Consider the following 13,608-nt stretch of genomic DNA (forward strand, 5'->3'; position numbering starts at 1 on the left):
GTTTTCATTTATTTTATAGTGTAAACCACTCAAATAGTTTACATTATAAAAAATGTACCAATTCCCTTGTTACACATAGTCATAATGCTACATTATTATCTTAAAAGAACAAGTTGCAGAGAACTTTGGAGGATGTCTTCAGGAGAGCTGACAGATACTTCCTTTCAGTTTGGGCCCAAGTTGGATCAGTCACCATTCTTCTTGCAAGGCAGATGCCCCCACAAACAGCAATAACTAATAAAGAGCAAATGAATACATTATCCCATTTTAATGGAATTCTAATTTATTTGATTCTTAACTGTTGGGGAAAATGGAGGAATGGCCTTGTCTGAAAGTTGGCAAGTACATTAGGTCCCTGTTTGGGATAAAGGTGGTCATTTAGGGTTTTATGCATTTCTTTCACATTGTTCATTTTCATTTGGAATTTCCTTTCAGCAGTTTTCCCAATTCCATGAAATTCTTCAACCCAAAATGAGTCCATTTTACAAATATGATCTATTTCCATATTTCAAAAACCAACCTGGACCCACATTGGCCCAGATGCCAGGTCAGCATCTGTGGAGTAGAAACACTGATGTTACAACTTTCAGCTCTTTTTCTTCTTTTCTTTCTGTTTTACCTACTCTTGTACTTCTCCATATTATGTTTTGGGATGCCAATGCCTTAGATTTTCCTGTGAGTACTTGTAGTTGGGTAGCTGGCATACTAAACCAAAGAGCTGAATGTCTCCAACTTTGAGTTGTAACTCTCCAGTTAAATTTCTTTCTTTGGGATTTATGACAATTATAGGTTACTAAGATACTGCAACTCTCACAGTATATTTCTGTTTTATTCTAATACTGAATTTAAAAATATCATGACCTGTTCACATCTATATATCTACATCTTTGTACCTTAAAAGCTCCCAACTCTTGGAGCAGAATTGCTCCATAATTTATTTACTCCATAAGTCAGAGAGAAAAAAAGGATGGTAGAAATTGGAAGGGAATAGCATTTGCCATGTTGTATAGCATAACATAGAAAATGAATTGAAAGGAAAAAAATTTCAAACAAAATATTTCGAATCAGTTACCTCCACTCAGGAAATACACGTTCATTATTTTCTTCAAGCTAGAAATAACCTTATCCCTCCTCTCTTTGAAATTCTCATAAATCTGTTATTATTCGGGGTCTCCATCCAATTTCTCTTCAAAATTGCCTTATTTGTAGCTTCCAAACATTAATACCACTACGCGGAAACAGAGCCTATAAAATGCCTTAGGGGCATGAACTGCGTGTGAGGCAGAAATGGTATTTAAGCCCTTAATGAAATTATGAGCTTTGGAACTGTTGCATAGTGGGTTTATAAGATCTTTCCTCCACTTCCCCTGTTTGGGGGAGCCTAGGGGGTTCGGTAATATGTACAAACTTTCTTTAAAAAAAAAAAAAACTCTCAAAGGGGTTTCTTTCTACTTGCAATAATGCTAATAATGCTCAGAAGCACAAAAGCTAAATACGTCGTTTCTTCAACGACCTTTCTTCAGAATCGTGAAAGTGAAGAAAAAGAGGAGGAGAGGGGGAGGAATGGTAAGAAAATAGTGTAAAGGAGAGAGGAAAGGAAGCAGCGAAAGGGGAAAGGGGAGCGAGAAAATGAAGGAGCACTGGTTTGCGGACGAGCGTTCCCGGAGCAGCCACAGCGCGGAGCCGCCGGCGCCCACTGGTGCTCGGAGCTGCCAATCGCGGTGTAATCCTGTAGGAATTTCTCCCGGCTTTATCTGGGAGCCACACTGCCGCCTTCTCTCCCCCAGTCGCCTGGAGGAGCCCAGAGAGGCAGGCTAGGGAGGGCGGGAGGGAGGCAGCGGGAGCAAAAGAGGAGGAGGAGGAGGAGGACCCGGGAGGAGGTGGCGGCGCAGGAGGAGGAGGAGGAGGGGCGCCGCCGCCAAGCCACTAGCCCCGGCTCCAACGCGCTCCTCTCCAGATACTCCGGGAGCTCCGGCCGCGCGGATCGCGCGCCCCCGCCGCTCTGCCCCCAAACTTCGGCTGCAGCTCCATTTCAAGCCATCGAATTTATTCCTTCAAATCAGAAACTGAACAGCGACGCGGGAGGGAGTCCGCGAAGGAGTAAAACCACAGCCGGTCGGGAAGAGCTCCCCAGAGCCGCCTTTCCGAAGCACGAACTCCGTGTCGGGAGTGCAGAAACCAACAAGTGAGAAGGCGCCGCGTTCCCGGGGCGCAGCGCGGGCGGCCGGAGCAGGCGCAGGAGGAGAGAGCGAGCGCCTCCGAGCCCCAAGCCTCAGCCCCCGAGCCCAAGCCGCGGTCGCTGCGGCTGCTCGGCTCCCTCTGCGCGGGCTGTGCCTAGAGCTGGACCAGAGGCTTCGTTTCGCCCTTGTTGCAAGCTGCGGCTGGGAGCAGCCGGTCCCAGGGGAATATGCAGCGCGCGTGGATCTTGCTCACCTTAGGCTTGGTGGCCTGCGTGTCGGCGGAGTCGGTGAGTGGGCCAGGCGGGGGACATGCGCGCTGTTTAGGGTGCCCCGGGCTGGGAGGAGCCTTCGGGAAATCGGGGATCGCCATCCGGGGGGTTCCCCCACCTTAGACATCGCGCTTGGCCTTTGGGGACCTGCTGGGACTAATGCGATCATTCCTCTACCTCTTTTTCCCCTCCCAAAGAAAAGCGCTAATCACTGGAGTTGCCCTGTTTTACCCAGGGATGGGAACACAGAAATGCAGTTTTGTTTAACCGCAGAGGCCCCTGAAGTCACTCCCAACTTCCTCGCCCTCCAGGGACCTGGTTGCGTGGTCCAGGAAGGGCGAAGGGGGAAAAAGGGTGGCCTGGGTTGCGAGCCCGACTAGGGCCCGCGCGGGATCGGGTGCGCTCCGCGAGCCCCAAGGGCTGACTGCAAACTTCTGGGTCCCTTTCGCCGAAAACCATTCTCGAATTCCAGATTTCCAACTCGACTGAATGCAAGTTCTGAGGAAACAGGGCCCAGATTTTAAAAACCTCCGAGTGTCCGGGGAGGAAAGTTTATAAAAGTTCTTTTGTTTGATCCTCCCTGTGACTGGGGCGAGATGCCGACACTTCGTGTAACGCAGTCCGCGGTCCCGCAGGGGGATTCGGGGCTGTGCGGAACCAGCTGGAAAATGCCGAGGCGAGGGCTGCTGGAATCTGTCCTTGGCGACCCCTCCTAGTTGAGGGTTGGAGGGCGGCCCGGGGCCTTAAGGGCAGGACGACATTTTAATCAGGATTGCACTGGAGTGCGGCAGGCTGAGCGAGGCGGGGTGCGTGTGACACTGCTCTCTGCCTTGAGTCACCTCGTCACTTCGGGGGCAGAGGCTTCTCTCCTGCCATACTCACCTTCTCAGGTCCTGGCGGGCACTTCCCGGCCAGGAGGAATCTCTCCCCGGGCGGGGCCAGTTGTTCTTAACCAGCATCCCTCCCCCCGCCTTGGCAGTGGGAACTTGATTTCTCCTTTGGGTCGCGTTTCTGGGACTGGAGCTAGTTCCTCTGTGTTGCCCAATGAGCGCCCTCTAATGGGAACTGCCTCCTGGGCCTCACCGTGTCCAAGGCTGCCCCTACCTGGGCGCCAAGGGCTCTGTCCAGCCAGGTGGAAGCCCAAGCAGCTAGGATTTCGCCTGTAGCCCCAGTGCTGTCCCTTCTAGTCCCCAGGGTCCTTCCTTTTGCTACCTAACAACTTTTCTATTTCTAATTAATTGAACTTTCTTTTAAGAAACAAATTACTGTATGTAATCTTTTGTTGGTTTGTGAGGCTTCTCCCTCCCCCCCCTTTTTTTTCTTTGAGTTGAAGCAGTTTCAAATTGAGAAACTTATTTGGCATGGTGTTTGTGACCAGTGTGGGAGCCTGTGTGCTAGCAGTTCCCCAGGTGGGAGCATGTAGAATTGGAAAATGTATAGGAAAAAAATGAGTATTTATCTGGGTGCTCATGTTGTAAGAAACATCTCTCCTTACCAGTATTTCTCATTGACAAATGATGGCTTAATCCTTAAAATTAGTAATCTTCCAGCCAATTATGAACTTTGGCTCCTTGTACACAAAAAGGGAGCAGTTCTCTTTTTATTTCAGAAAAACATTATTGCTCATTTTATTGCAAAACAGGGCAAAGGGACAACTTCATCTAATGATTTTCAACAGAAGCTTGCCTAAAAAGCTGTACAGGGTTAGGAGAATGTCCCCCTCCCCTCCCAAGTCCTGCTCAGGGATTTACTAGGAAATGTTACTGTTTGGTAATTCTAGAGAAAGAATAGCCTTCTGGGTTTTTTTTTTTTTTTTAAGTACTTTTAATAGAGCTCTTAGGAAGTGTTTTGTAGAAACTGTACCTGTCCTTCTCAGGGACTGCTTCCCCCTGAAATCAGTATCTTTGGGATTCTAATATTTCTCAGGGTGAACCAGAATTGGATGTTTTCTGAGTAAAGGGCTTCATTGTGATAGACACTGTTTTTAGGTGTTGGAATATCCTCCAAAAGGGTGATTAAATATTTTAAAAATGTCAACTTGGAGACTCCAAGCATACAGTCTTTGTTAGGCAGTGAATCTTTCTCAGTAGAAGCTGTTTTGAGACCTAGAATGGCTAATGGTCCATTTAAATTACTTTTGGGTCTCTGTTTCACATACAGCAACATAAATAGGCACAGACTCAAAAGACTTAATTTTTAGAAGTTTAACTGTCATAAAACATTATTTACAGCACTTTGCATTTTAATTTGAAAACTGCAACTGTGTCCTGGGATTTAAAAGTAGTGATCCTCTGAGCTTAAAGACTCTTTAAAAGGAAGGAAGAAAAATCATCTACAGTCAGTGAATTCTAGAGTATTGTACTTAGCTCAGGGGCAGAAAAGATTCCCATTAAGGCTTAAAGCTGTCTGTGGAAAAGAACTGGTGGTCCTTCCCTTGCATATGCTGAGATAGCCTGGAAACCTGTTTCTAGTGATCCATTCATGCTTTCTTTCCCCTGGCAGGTTTGGACTTTCTCTGCGGGAACACCAGGGCAGGGAAAGACAGACTGAGTGTGGCAGTAGTGATATGCTGCTGTTTTTCTGCCCATTTTTTTACGTGACTGTTTATCTTTAGAAATAATATATTGCAGACTGCTATAAACACATAATTTGAACTGGAAATATGTTTAAGAAAAGGAAGCATTTTGAACTAGGGGAATTTTATAAACAGGCTTAGATGTCTGTAAATTAAAAGAAACTGTCAAGTCATTTGGAGCCATGTATTATTACCTCTGGTGCATTATGAAAGGCAGGCTCTGGAGTTTGTAAGAGAAGGGAAAATAAAATTGAAATCTTACAGCCTTTTGCAGTTCTTTTAAAATATTTTGTCTGTTCTAGTAATGATATGAATTATTTTTCTTGGGGAGTTTGATAGAAACAAAGGCTTTTTATTTTTTAGTTGGATATTAGCTGTAGATAGATGTCAGTTAAGAAGGAAGTCTCTTATAAGATCAGGCTTGCAGAAGATGGGTGGATGTCCAAGAAGGAATTTGAGCATGTCTTTTCAACTCCTGCTTCTGGAACCTGGTATATCTTAGTTGTTTTAATATTATTTAATGAATAGTAATAGTACTTACAATGTATCCTATGATGTTTTGATGCATGTGAATATTGCATATATTCAAATCAGAGTGGTATATCTAGTTTTGATGGTGTGCCCCATTTAAAGAGTGGACTGTATAACATTACCACTCAGATGGTACCTTGGGGAATCCATAGTTTGGAAAAACCTTAAAAAAGTCAACTAGTTTTTCCCAGACAAGAACTAATTTTCAAGTCGCCAGATACCCCAGAGATCTGGCTGACTATACAGAGGCAGCTTGGGGTCTCCTTAGGTTGGTGAGGCCTCTAAGGCTAACCCAGCCTCGTGCAGCCTGACCAGCTCTATCATTAAAGTTTATGGGGAGTCCAGTCAAGCCAATGTGCTGTTGGTGTGTCTGTTGGCCGTGGCCCAATAGGCCCTGGGAGGAATGCTTCTGAGTTTAGATTCTCACTAACTTGTTCTTCTGTTGCCAAAAACCAAATTAGAAGATCTCGCCCATCATTTTCTTCTTCCCAAGGGAGAAAGAAGATCTACCGTTCTTGCCACTGTCAACAGGACATTCCACTATCTCAAAATCACCTAATTCTTTCATGAACTAGCAGCCAAAATAAAGTCTTAGAGAAAAGCCAGAAGTAATGAAGAAGAGCCTTTGCTGAAGACAAGATCTTTTAATTTAACCCTTTTAGTCAACCATGTTGTTTTAATGCTAGTCCTTTGGAAATGAGTCTTAAAGAAATCTTGACTCATTCATCCATTCATGTCTCTGTGCCTTCAAAATCCATCTGCTTGCTCATTAAACAGGTGAATATTCCTGTCAGGGAATAAAGGAGTCAGCAAACCAGGGAAACCCCCTCACCTTCTTGGAACTTCCATTCTAGTGAGCCAGGTAGCTTTTCTTCCAGTTGTTTTTTTATTTTAATTTTTCTTCCTTCAGACACGCCAGCTGGTGCATTTATGTCAGTAGCTTTATAGTTGCCACTCCCAACTCAGATAGATGCCTGCCTGCTCTTTAGTTTGTCCCCTACCACTTTGATCATGTTGCCCATGGTCCAGAAATGTCTATTTGTCCTTGTTATTGTGGTGTGGAGTCAGTGTGCCTTGGCCAGCTTTATGGGCCACTCTGTAATATTGCTCCTTCCTGGTTCCCCCCTGGATCACTCTCCAACACGCGTCCTGGCTCTTGCCTACGGGTGTCACTGTCACGAACACTCCTTGGATATGTGGCCACCTCTTCAGCATTTCTCCTTTGAAATTCTGTTGGTTACATCCAAGCTCCAAATAGCTTTTCATGACTGATCCAGCCCCATGTCTCTTTTTAATGCTTCCGTAAATAGTAAGGAGACTGATGATCAAAATCACTGGAACGATGTAGAAGTACAGATTTCAGACCCACTTCATCAGAAGGCTGAATGGGGGTGTAGGATGGAAGAATCTGTATTTTTATAAAACGTCTCAGATGATTTCTATGAGTCAGCCACACTTGGGAATCACTGGTCTAGATCACATGGGTCACTCCTTAATTATGTGCTACTCTGTGTCACTTCTAGGACTCTCATCAGTGGCTGGGGTTAGAGCACCAGGGCTTGGGCTTAGAGGTGGACAAGTCCAGGTTGTAGTGCTTGTACCTAGCCACTTACTCAGTATGCCAGCACTCAGACAAGATACTAAAGCTTTGAGCCACTTAAAAAGTGTGTGTGTGTGTGTGTGTGTGTGTGTGTGTGTGAGAGAGAGAGAGAGAGAGAGAGAGAGAGAGAGAGAGAGAGAGAGAGAGAGACTGAAAAGGACAAGAGAATTGGACCTAAGAATGCGAATGCCTTTATAATTGCTGGAGGGAGCACAGAAGGTGCTGAGTGGTTTTCTTTCTTCCTTCCCCTGGCCTTTGTTTTCTTGGCTGTGAAATAGGGAGTGATATAAGGTGCTCTTTAAGGCCTCTGAGCCGCCTGACATCTCTCCTAGGAAGTTGGTGCCATCTGAGGGGAGGGGCCGTGTCTCCACACTTCTCTGCCCTGTGCAGTGCCCAGCTCAGATCTGCAGCTGGGCAAATGCTGAGCCTTGAAGCACAGGGCCAAGCCTGCTGGGCACTCCTGCTGACTGCGTTTTCACTCGCATTGCCATCAAAGGCAGAAGCCAGGGGTCGGCTGAACCCACTAACCCCTGTGGACCAGGCCAGTTTGCCAGTTTTGATTCCTCCTGAACTCAGCCTCATCAACACTGCAGTGCTGGTGTGAAGCATGAGGAGACAGTGATGAGAAGCCCCCGCACATCAGCAGTGGGCACTTGTGCTTCCTCTGGCTTCCAACTCTGCTCAGTGGAGATCCCTGCAGGTTGGGGGGAGAGAGCTGGGTGTGTCTCATGTGCTGCTGTCCCTCTGGGCATCAAGCATGAGGGGGCGGGGGTAGTGAGTGAATGTGGGGGGCCTGGGAGCTGGTCAAGGGACCATTTTTATGTTTCAGGGTAAACATAACATGGAATGTCTCCTGTTAGCTATTTGAACTTCAGTGTTAAAAAATCTTGATCACGTTTTGACAAGTCTGTTTCTAGGGCAGCATTAGCTTTAGCATCAAGGCTAAAAGGGCAACCGCTTCTGAATAGGAAAGGGCACTGCTGAAGTGGAATTGTGAATATCTGTCTTTCTTGGCCATCAAAGAATCCTTGGGGCAGGGAGAGGGGAAAAAAGCCTTGTCGTTGGAGATTTCCTGTTTCCATTTTTTATATAGGATAATGTTATTAAAGACAAGACATGTTTTCACATTTCTTTCTTCTAATGTTGAAGCTGATTCATGAAAAGTGTTGTAAATATATGCAGTAAAAGTACCCTTTACAAAGCATCGTGTTTACTTTTCTTTTCTTTTGATTGTACAGGTACAGTAAATACAAATAGTACTGATATAGAACGAGTATGTGCTATTAACAGAATTTAGTCTAATGGTAAAATGACAAATGGAGCATGGTATGTAATTATTAAAGGAAAACGATTTTTTTTTCAAGCTCTTACAACAAAGGGGAAAAGTTAAATGTGTATTTTTGTATGATTTATTATTAAATACCAGAAAAAGTCAAGTCAAGTCACAACATTTTAAGGCAGGAAAAAAAGTAAGTCTTTGCACAAGTGTAATTAACTATCTTATCCCCTGTGGGGCCATCTATATAAATGACAGAGTTGAACTAGAAGGAACATTCTTGCCTTTAATATTTATTTTTTTCTGTTCTTCAGGGTGTGATTGGGGAAATGCTAAGATTAACTTAACCAATAAGTTATTATTAAGCCCCTACCAAATACTTCTTTCTTTTTTTAAAATTTATATTTGTTTATTTTTAAATGACAAATGAAGATTGTATAAGAATGTGTAACCCATTGTTTTAAAGGAAATAATTCTGATTTTATTATTCAGGCAAGGAATTTATTCACATTACAGAAAGGTAAGTTGTTTCTCATAGCTGATGGTAATCCATTAGCTTGAACTGAGTATTTTTTTGTGTATTAGGACTCTCTAATTGCTCTGAATATTCCTGGACTAATGTCTAAGTATTTTCCCATATGCTTCCTAATATAAACCAGTGTAGCATCAAGACTGGTTGATATGGTGGTATTCAAGACAACTTGACTGCATGTCATTTAGGGGGCTTTTAAAGGCATAAGTCTCATAAAGTGTTTCAGGCCCCTTGTTTGGTTTCTGGCTTGGATCTCCACTTCTGGAGTGGGCCTGTTAACTGGTGCCTTCCATGTTGTTCCCTCTTTAGCACCAGAGCTGAACATCATAGAGAGCAAGAATCTAAATGAGCATGCTCAAGGTAGGGTGGCTCAGAGATTGGGCTCTAGAGTAGAGACTGGCCTGGATTAGAGTATGCTTGCTGTGTAATCTTGGGCCAGTTTCTTAACCACTATTTGCTCAGTTTTCTCACCTGTAAAATAGAATATAATAAAATATGTTATTAGGAGCTTTTAGCAAATGGCATATCCATATGCTATGCCACATATTAGTTATAGTTCCTGGTTTTCTGCTTTCCTGGAGGATAGGAGCTTGGCTTACATACACATGGGCTCATCTGATAAGTACCAGTCCAGAGGGTGGCCTAGGATGTGCCTGATTTAGCTTGCTTTTTCATAGCTAGAGCTTTCTCCCTGTTTTGAGATGGGCTAGCTCTATGTTGAGATATTGGGCGATGTTTATACTCAGCTTTTCTCTAAAAGTGGGTGATGTGAGAAAATATGCTAGTTATTATTTCTGGCTGATGAAAGGTTTCTTACAGGGACTGGATGAATCCATAAGTGTTAGATGTGAAAAGCCCATCTTTTACAGTAATTTTACCTCTGCAAATCTGTCCAAAGGAAATAATCATAGCTGGGCAAACAGAGTTTACAAATGTGTTTATTGAAGCTTTACTTATAATAGTTTGAAAGATGGAAACAACCTAAGTGTGCAGTGACAGAGTAATGGTTAAATAAAATACTCTGGTTCATGTTGAATGTCATATATAGCCATTAAAAGTGTGTTTGAAGGATGTGTATAATTTGGGGACTTTAAAATAGAAAAAGTAGGATATAAAACTGTGTCTTGTAAGATCTTGGTTATATTAAATCAGTTTGTATATATGAAGATAATATACATATATAGGTCTTCATATGCTTACAGAAACACAGAAACCTATATAAAAGCGATGAGTTGTGTAGACCATAAATGACACACATGTGCACCTACACACACCCACACATACATGAACACAAGTAAAGCTGGGAAAATCAGAATAAGATTGATAGATCTAATTCACATTATTAGCCTTGTTGTGATATTTACTATGGTTTTTATAAAAATGTTACCATTGGGGGAAACTATCTAAATAGTACAAGAGAAAAATTTCACTTACACCCAGTGGGCTTGGGAGGCTAGGGCGAAAGATCACAAGTTCAAGGCCAGCCTCATCAACTAATGAAGCCCAAAGCAACTTGTCAAGACCCTGTCTGAAAATTAAAAACAAAAAAACAAAAAACAATACAAAGAAGATGTGGCTCAGTGGTTAAGTGCCCCTGGAGTTTAGTCCCCTATATCAAAACAAACAAACAAAACAAATAAAATTCAATTTCAAAAAATGGCACCAGACCTAGATGGTTTTACTGGTAAGTTCTATCAGTCCTTTAAAGAACAGAAACGTCTTGTTCTAGATCTTAGAGAATGGTAAAAGGCCATTCCTTTTCATTTAGAGATTTGCATTGCTCTGTGTCAGAACCAGACATTTCTTGCAAACAAAAACAAATCATAGGCCAATTTCACTGATCACAGATGGCAGAATTAAAAAAAATTTTTTTTTTGTAGTTGTAGATGGACAGAATGCCTTTATCTTATTTGTTTATTTTTATGTGGTCCTAAGGATCGAACCCAGTGCTTCACCCGTGCTAGTCAAGTGCTCTGCCACTGAGCTACAGTCCCAGCCCTGGCAGAATTTTAAATTGAATATTATCAAATTGAATATAGTCACTTATTAAAAAATGATGATCCTGAATAGAATTTATGAAGAAAAACAGTGCCTTTACATTAACAACTTAAGGGGGGCTGGGCACAGTGGTACATACCTATAATCTCAGCAGGAGGATTGTGATCAAAACCAGCCTCAGCAACTTAGCTAGACCCCAAGCAACTCAGTGAAACCCTGTCTCTAAATAAACTATAAAAAAGGGCTGCGGATGGGGCTCAGTGGTTAAGTGCCCCCAGGTTCAATTTCCATTATACAAAACAAAACAAAACAAAACAAAACAATAACATAAGGGAGATACCAAGGTGATCATCTCAATGGATGCAGAAAAAGTACTCAATAAAAATCTTAATATATTGGGCTGGGGATGTGGCTCAAAGTGGTAGCACGCTTGCCTGGCATGCGTACGGCCTTGGGTTCGATCCTCAGCACCACATAAAACAAAGGTGTTGTGTCCGCCTATAACTAAAAAAATAAATATTAAAATTCTCTCTCTCTCTAACAACAACAAAAAAATCTTAATATAAAGGTCCCTAAATTCTGGGAAACTGAAAGTTTACTATATTAGGTTAGTATATCTGCTGATGACTTAATTCTCTTGACATGTTTAGGAACCAAAAGGCCACTGTTTACCAAGTTGTTAAGCAACAGTCTATAGTTGCAAGGATGACAGGTGTGTGACTGCCCTTAAGAGGATGGGTCATAAACATACAGGTTATAACTTATAGGGAGTTGTATTAAATGTATAGCATTGCCAGGGCTAATTCTTCTAAATTAAAATTAAGCAAGAGATGATATTTAAGATTATGGAATTTGATAAATTAGGATTGAGTTTCTGGTATTACCACTTAAAAGCCATGTAGCTCATGGAATTTTCTCATCGCTGAGTTTGTTTCTTTAATGTAAAACTGGGGCTTGCAATATTTTATTTTTTTGGTTAATTGGAAGGTGAGCCTCAGTAATGATTGGAAATTTCTAACATAAAACTTGACCTATTGCTATGGGTGTTTGAAACATGTTTCTCTTCTAGCTTTTAATATTGTGATTCTGGGATATGTTATATATGTGTGAACATGAAGGCATATGCTTTGTGTTTCTCACTTGCATTCTGATCCCTGACATGAAGAGACATATATTTTTATGAATTTAGGTCAAGTTTATTTTTTACTGGGCAGGGTGCCATGCTGAATTAAACCTTTTCTTCCTCCATTGCCCATGTTTCCTGATGACATTTAGGTAAGGCACATAATGGACTTGCATGCAAGTTGGAAATTTCCTGGAAAACATAGGGTTGTACTTGGTGTTACAATTTTAAAGTGCTTAAAGAAGGTCAACATTGGGACTTTTAAACATTGATTAAGTTTACTAATAATTTAAAATATTAACCTTAGGTCCTATTTCTGAATGCATTTAGATAAGCCTGGGGTTTTGGTTTGATTATATGAGATATTGTGACTATCCTGATGAGTTATTGAACTCATTTTTTTGTTTGGTAAGTCAATCAGTAATTGTTAACTATTACTATAGTAATACTATATTGTGCAAAGCCTGTAGCAGGTCTTGAAAATTAAAAAGAAATTATGCCATGGTGCTTATTTTCAAGCTGTTATCTACATTTTAATCATTGAGGGTAATTGAAGATAGGTAGGATCCATAAATAACATGTATTATATGTAAAATATGAATATATTTTTGTCTGAATCTAGGTTGACATACTAGCAATTAAAACTGCCTAAAAGTTCCAATGCAGAAGGATAAGAAGAGCCCCTTATAGAAGAGAAGTCACTGCTTTCCCCCAAAAACAAAATAAACCTTTCCTGAAATGGCACAGTGTGAGATTCAACACACTGGCAGTGTGACTTGGAGAAAAATCAGAATTCTATTAATGACCTGAACACACTTGATTTTCATATTTTTCTTTTTTCCCATCTGCTTTCTAAGCAAAGACTTCCAAAGAGTAAAATGTATAGAAAGTACATTGTTTAGAACCTGAATGGCCTATGATGTTTGCATTAGGGAGAAATAAACCTCATTTTATCCAGTCTAATTTTTTTTACTCTTAGCTTCTGGGCTGTATCTTATTTAGTGTATTCAGTTAACATCAAATGGTCTTGAAAGAGCTGGGATAATTCTCATTGTACTCTTTTGGATTCTGTTTTTTCAATCCTTGTAACAGTGGATGTTAGAGCTGGAATGGACTTTCAAAAAGGAAAAACATCCAGAGAAGTTAAGCAGATTATCCAAGATGACATACGCAGTTAGTGCCAGAGTTTTATGTTGAGCCTAGGCTATCTGACTTATTAGTATTTCTTATTGGCATAAAACATTCCTTTTCTGGCTTCTTCTTCTCTACCCCCATGTTAATGATGAACACCTAATACACTTGCTTCTGGGTGTGATAGAGAAATGAAGCAACAAATGTAGCAGCACCATATGCAACACACTCGGCATCCTGTAGTTAATGTGTTTTGTGCAGAATGAATAATTTAAGGCAGTGTTTAATTTCTCAATTTCTGTACTCCAGCTAATTCCTTTACTTGTTCATGAGTCTTCTGGCTAATTGTGGGGGAGAGAGAGCTGAGAGCCCTGAGAATTTGGAAGACCCAGA

The 13,608-nt window shown here is 41.8% G+C and overlaps 1 protein-coding gene across 1 annotated transcript in view; it reads left to right on the top strand.

Annotated features, from left to right (window-relative positions):
* The first annotated feature begins 1,866 nt into the window (after window positions 1-1,866).
* Window positions 1,867-13,608, top strand: part of SDC2 (syndecan 2) — a 113,872-nt gene continuing 102,130 nt past the window's right edge. The window contains exon 1 of the mRNA XM_081265673.1: window positions 1,867-2,467. Coding sequence (XP_081121799.1) covers window positions 2,408-2,467 — 60 coding nt within the window. The 5' untranslated portion in view covers window positions 1,867-2,407. The remainder of the gene's footprint in view (window positions 2,468-13,608) is intronic.

Source organism: Spermophilus citellus, assembly GCF_964194105.1.
Source record: "Spermophilus citellus genome assembly, chromosome: 14".
In the NCBI taxonomy this organism is placed as follows: Eukaryota; Metazoa; Chordata; class Mammalia; order Rodentia; family Sciuridae; genus Spermophilus; species Spermophilus citellus.